The following is a 6,645-nucleotide window of genomic DNA, read 5'->3' as shown; positions in this document are numbered from 1 at the left end:
TTGGTACAAATATTTTCTTAAACAAAGATGAAATAATAAAATGTTGATGGTCAAAGTTCAAGTTCAAGGACCTCATGTAGCCTATGTCCCATTCTTGTGAGTGTGATATCTCAACACCCTGAGGACATTTTTTCAAATTTGATATGTTCACTGGGACTCTTCACTGTGAATTTGGAGGCATATAACCAGCGGGCAGTAATCCTAGTGTGGAGAATAGAGTTATTGGGCCACAGAGAAGGTTGTTATGGTTGCAGGGTTTCATGCTAACCAAACTACATGTTATTTTGTGTAGTTTCCCTCAGTGTGCAAGCAGTATACAGTAGCATGGACCTTCCTTACAGTAATACGATTCCTAACTCCCTTCTAAGTAGCACAATTTCTCATAAAACCATATAACCATAACCACTGAATTGTCTTGTTGTAAGAAAACACAGGCCTCACAACAATGAGGTAAAAATGAAATGATTCAAGGATTTATTAGTGATAACACTTCTATTTTCATCAATGTGTCAAATGTGTGAGTGTGAGTGTGTGTGTGTGTGTCTGTGTCTGTGTTGTGATGCATTTCACTTCATGTGTATTTGAGTCTGTACCATGTTGGTGAGATATACTGTATATATATTAAAAAACACCTGTATATTCAGACATTTTGTTATACACAGCGGCAGTAAAACATGGTCTGCTGCCCCTATTCCAGAATTACAACCCATTTTCACACTATGTACACAGGAGGTGAGTCAGAGCCCCAATCTACCCCACAGTCCCCTGAACAGCAGCTCCGCACAGCACTCAAGTCCGCACATGATGAATTCAGTCTGCATGATATGTTACAAAAACAGGGAAAGAGAGTGAGGGAGAAAAAGTCAGTAATTACATGAGTCACTCATCACAAGGGCTCCAGAGAAGGCCAACGTTCACAGAACAGCTGAGGAGAGTCCAACTCGCAGCTAAGACCATCAGGAGCCTCAATCCGAATTGTCAAACTAGCAGTCAGTGCACCCTAAACAGTTCAGTCGGTGCACCCTAAACAGTTCAGTCTTGTGCTTCTCATTTCAGGCAACAGCTTGATGAACGAACAAGACACATTGAAGGCCAAATGTGTTGTCTTCGGGGAGATGGCTGCGTTGGCAATAATGGCTGAGCAGTGCACCCTCAGTATCTGCTCCCCTCCACTGCGCACCCTCAGTATCTGCTCCCCTCCACTGCGCACACATCTCATTTTAAAGTGTCACCTTTACGTGCCACACGACCACACAAAGAGGAGACACATATGAAGACAATTCATTGACATGTCTGAAGATGAACAAACACATTCTAAAGCCAAACGCTTCATATGAATTGCAAATGGAGTGATTCATTATAACACTATTATTCTACTGCATTATTCTACCAACAAAACTTCAGTGGCTCAGTATTGACATGAAATATGTTCTAAAGTCTGCATATACAGTTGTATATTTTGACACTTATGGAGGCAGATGTGGTACAGTGTTATAGGTGAGAAGCACTTAAAGATCTCAAACTGATGGCAACTCTAATAGTATACAGTAATGCCTTTTAGATCTTCATTCCCACTGAGTGTAAAATGCACAAATGAATCAATAAGTGATGATATGTATCTGTGTATCATGTGGTTCACTGGCTGTTATTTAGTCCAATTTAAATGGTAAAAAACAATGGAAGGATGATTGTGAGAGAGAGAAAGAGATAGAGAGACTATGTGTCTGTGTGTACAGGTGTGAATTGAACAGAAAAACTTTATATTGATCAGTAATGTGTTGCTTTTACAACATATACTCTGTGAAGCACTCTGTAGTCTGGCCCCCTACTTGTTGGCGCAACTTTCTTCTCTAACCAGGCACACCTAAAACAAATCAACTGACCACACCTGTACACTGTTCACCTGATCTTAACCTGATCTGAAAATAAATGATACATTTTCTTAATTCTGTTCCTTTCTTCTACCTTTTGTTTACCTTTCTTGTGACCTAATTAAGCACATATTGGGCGAGGAACATACGTTTGGATTTTTTCACTAACCTAATATATATAAAAACTTAATATACACTATTTCACAAAAACTCCCTCTTGAAGATCACCGCTTCCAATCTCATTGTCTCTCCACCGCAACCTGTCAGTCAGTTTTTCACTGCCAGCTTGAGACTATCAAACACTTTGGGCTCTTTAGTCTTTGCAGTCCTTGCTGCATGTTTAGTAGTGGACTCTCTCTCTCTCTGTCCCTTATCTTCTCTCACACATCCACAGACACACACACACACACACACACACACACACACACACACACATTCACACACACTCACAAACATCCAAACAGATACACACACACACACACGCACACACACACATGCACACACACACACACACACACACACACACACACACACACACACACACACACACAGCACAGATGAGAGTCCAGAGAGTGTGACTGTGCAGAATGAGCTGTGTGAGCGGACAGCAACCATGACTCTCCTGTTCCTCCTGTCATGGAGAGTCCACTGGGAGACCATTGGCCATTAAAAAGCGTACGTGTCATTACTTGGGAATGCCAGGCAGGTGAAAGTGTGCTGACAAATCAGTAGTTTTCTGGAGTTTTGTAAAAGAAAAAGAGTTCTAGTTCCGTGCTCACATTCAGACGGTGTTGCCGGTTATGTTGTTCCTTATTGGCTGTATTTCAGGAGTAATAAATGTCCCCTGGCACTTTCCTCCTCCATCTCTGAACTCCTTAGTCTAGTGCCGTTCATTACATCTCTCCTAAACGCCTGTTGAGGGCAGAGCTGCCATTTTGTGCCCAACATGAGTGGATGGATGTGGAGCTATGGTGACAGAGGGAAGGCCAGCTCGCTGGGATGGATGTTGACGGATGCGCTCTGTCCCCGGTCGTGGTGTCGGCCCCTGACGTGTGTGGCTGGTGAGCACAAGCTGGCTGTCTGCGAGGTGGTGGCAGCTGCTTCGGAGCGCGACTCCCTGGCGTCCTCAGTCTTAGGCAGTGCTGCAGTATCAGAACATCAGAACCAGCTCCTCCCAGCCAGGTAGGGCACAGGCACAGAGAGAGAGAGAGAGAGAGAGAGAGAGAGAGCAGCGGAGAGGATGACAGAACCAACGACAGCGAGAGCCAAATGGACAACAGGCAGAAATGGGAATGCAGATTGAGGGAGGGAGGGAAGGAGGGGGGAGGGTGGCTCAGAGAGCGGTCTGGATATCCCGCAGGGGAGTCAGCTGGAGATGGATGAAGCCAGAGGACCTGGGCAGGGCTGCGCTGCCTCCGCCTTCACTGGCCCATTGGGCTGCGCTCGCTGCCCGCTTTGCTGAGGAGGTGGCTGTAGTCCACCAGCTCGGCCAGGCCCCTGGAGCCGTGCAGCACGGAGCGGGTGAGGCCCGGCGGGGGCGGCGGCCCGGGGTAGTGGTGGCTGGCGGAGGGCGGTGGCATGCCGTGGCTGCTGATGATGTAGCCGTCGTGCGTCCAGCGCAGGGGCTCGCCATACTCCACCTGGGTGCTGGGGGCCGACACCACCCTGCGGCGGTCGGGCGAGTCTTGCGGTGTCATGGGGTAGTTGTAGTCCGGGGCCGACTTGCGCAGCGGCGCTCCGGGGCGGCTCTGCTCGCGGTACTTGGACAGGGAGACGTAGCGGGACGTCTGGCGGTCCATGGCGTCGGTGGAGTCGTCCAGCCGGCGGCTGCCACCGCCCGCGCTGTGCAGCAGCTTGGAGCTGAGGAAGATGGCGGTGCCCGGAGGAGGACACTGCGTCCCCACCGAGTTCAGGTAGATCTGGCTCTGGCTCTGGTCCCAGCTGGAGCCGGACTCGGACATGCGCAGGCCCGGCGGCGGGCGCTTCTGCTGCAGAGGTGTCTGCTCAGGTGTGGGCAGCAGCCCCGGGTCCAAGTCGCCGGCCTTCACCCAGCCGTTGGGCATGACGAACAGCGTCTCGCCCTGAGAGCGCCGCTCGCCGGCCGTCCCCACGCTGTGACGCGACACGCTGATGACCGAGCCGGCGCCGCTGGGGCCCAGCATGCCATGCGGTTCCTTCTCGGCCTTGCGCTGGGAGCTAGAGCCGGCCGTTCGGCTGCGGGAGCGCTGCCGGTGCTTCTGGCCCATGATCCAGCACACGGCCAGGCCCGACAGCGCCGCCCCCGTGGAGAAGGCTGACACTGCGGCCACCACCAGCAGGTTCAGAGTCACTAGACTCTCTGGCTCGTCCATGAAACTCTCCCTCAGGAGACCTGCACGCAAAAGAGAGACAGACAGAGACAGTGAGAGAGATAGGATTGCAAACGATTCAAAATATCCAGCCATCCCTTCTTAAATCCCTGGGGGGAATTTTCAACAAGCTACTGACAAAACAATTGAAATGTACCAGTACTAGAGAAAGACCAACAAAATGGAATTAGGATTCCAAAAACAATCTGCTTCCACCTGGAGTACCTCCAGAGTGTAGAAAATGAGTGGTGAAGCAACAATGTTGTTGCTAAATGTAATGTGATGTCACGTTAGCATAAAAAAATATGTTCCATATTTTGACACCAGATGGCAACAGAGTGCGTTTGTCTCCTTGCCAGCTCCATATGATGATCAGGTTTGCCGCATATATAACACAAGCACAGAGCAGGTGATAGGGCTGGGTGTGTTGATGCAAAACACGAACAAAAGGAGGAATCTGCTCCTCAACAGTTTCTCTACAGTCACAGGAGGCACTGGCAAAGGGGGGGGGGGGGGGCACTGTGAATACAGAAGGAATCTGAAAACATGATTGCATAACACCTAGACAAAACTTATCCTTGAACTTCTATTAATGCCTCCAGCCGATTTTTGCGAACAAGTAATGTGGAGCACACAGAAATGTTGATCTTTCTGAGCATTACATCCTTTTCCCTTCAGAGGCTATGATCTACTCTCCCCTCTGTTGCCTACTTCTGCAGGTAGCTTGTGTTTTTTTCTGCATGGTGTACTCTTATATAAAAAGACTTGAAATTAATGAGATTTCCTTGGCAACCATCAAAAATAAGTTAACGTCTACCAATTAGACTCCCACTGTGCGAGCAGCGACATCATTTGTCACCCGCTCTCTTTGCTTTGCTCTTATCTCTCTCACTTCAGTTCAACTCAAGAGACTTCAATAGCATACTGGCACTATATTGCTGTAATATACATCTTTCTTTTTATCCATGACATGGTCTAACTCTCTTTCACTCGCATGGCTCTTTCTTTCAGCTCTCCTTATGGGCAGCCGTGGCCTACTGGTTAGCACTTCGGACCTGTAACCGGAGGGTTGCCGGTTTGAACCCCGACCAGTAGGCGCGGCTGAAGTGCCCCTGAGCAAGGCACCTAACCCCTCACTGCTCCCCGAGCGCCGCTGTTGATGCACTGCTCTGGATTAGTGTGTGCTTCACCTCACTGTGTGTACACTGTGTGTGTTTCACTAATTCACGGATTGGGATAAATGCAGAGACCAAATTTCCTTCACGGGATCAAAAGAGTATATATACTTGTACTTATGTCTTTGCAGCCCACTCTCTCTCTCTCTCTCACTGTTCTATCTCACACCTCTAGTCTCCTCTCACACCTCTAGTCTTCTCTTACACCTCTAATCTTCTCTCACTCTATCCCACACCTCTAGTCTTCTCTCACTCTCTCTCACACCTCTAGTCTTCTCTCACTCTATCCCACACCTCTAGTCTTCTCTCACTCTCTCTCACACCTCTAGTCTTCTCTCACTCTATCCCACACATCCAGTCTTCTCTCACTCTCTCACACCTCGTCTTCTCTCACACCTCTAGTCTTCTCTCACTCTATCCGACACCTCTAGTCTTCTCTCACTCTATCCCACACCTCTAATCTTCTCTCACTCTATCCCACACCTCTAGTCTTCTCTCACTCTATCCCACACCTCTAGTGTTCTCTCACCCTCCGCTACTCTGGGGATGTTCTTCAATTTCACCTCCATTATTTCCATCTCCTTCCATCCCATCTCTCTCTCTCTCTCTCTCTCTCTCTCTCTCTCTCTCAGAGACTGTGTGTCATGTACTTTATCAGGGCGTGCTAGAGAGAGAGGCCTCTGTCTAAGCGTCTCTTATTTACAACAGGGATTTGGTTATTACAGCAGCGCAGTCAGTCCATATGGATCTGCCCCCCCCCCCAACTTGAAATTGGCTGACTGAAAAAAAAACGTGATATTGATTTGTAATCTAACAGCCTGTCAGGGAGGCCATATTGGGGAAGCAAAAACCAGTAGAGCAGGGAGGGTGTGGGACATGGTTAGCATCTGTACCGACAACTCAGTGATTACACCCACACAAACATGAAATATGCTGACGAACACATGGATTTAATGGCGTACCTGTGTGTGTGTGTGTATGTGTGTGTATGTGTGTGTGTGTGTGTGTGTGTGTGTGTGTGTGAAAAGAGAAGTGGGAAGGGGGAACTCCTCTCATTAATCTGGTTCCTGTGTTCTGTGTGTTTAGTGTTGTCTGTCCTCTATCACTGCAGAGCAGAGGCTGCCCACTCTAAGCCATGGCTTACTGCAGCGGGCTCATTTCCATCTCATTTCTGAGAGGACTACAGCAGACCTCCCTCATCTCTCTCCTTCTCCTCTGTCTCCCTCACAACACATCCCTGAAGCTCCTCTA

The 6,645-nt window shown here is 48.7% G+C and overlaps 1 protein-coding gene across 2 annotated transcripts in view; it reads right to left on the bottom strand.

Annotated features, from left to right (window-relative positions):
- Positions 1–446: 446 nt before the first annotated feature.
- Positions 447–6,645, bottom strand: part of sema6ba (sema domain, transmembrane domain (TM), and cytoplasmic domain, (semaphorin) 6Ba) — a 68,423-nt gene continuing 62,224 nt past the window's right edge. For both annotated transcript variants that reach the window (XM_042062687.1, XM_042062698.1), the window contains exon 17: positions 447–4,242. In XM_042062687.1, the coding sequence (XP_041918621.1) occupies positions 3,293–4,242 (950 nt within the window). In that variant the 3' untranslated portion in view covers positions 447–3,292. The remainder of the gene's footprint in view (positions 4,243–6,645) is intronic.

This window comes from Alosa sapidissima, chromosome 1, assembly GCF_018492685.1.
Source record: "Alosa sapidissima isolate fAloSap1 chromosome 1, fAloSap1.pri, whole genome shotgun sequence".
Taxonomy (NCBI): Eukaryota; Metazoa; Chordata; class Actinopteri; order Clupeiformes; family Clupeidae; genus Alosa; species Alosa sapidissima.
Note: the sequence above shows the minus strand (reverse complement) of the source record. Positions and strands in the feature narration are given on the sequence as shown.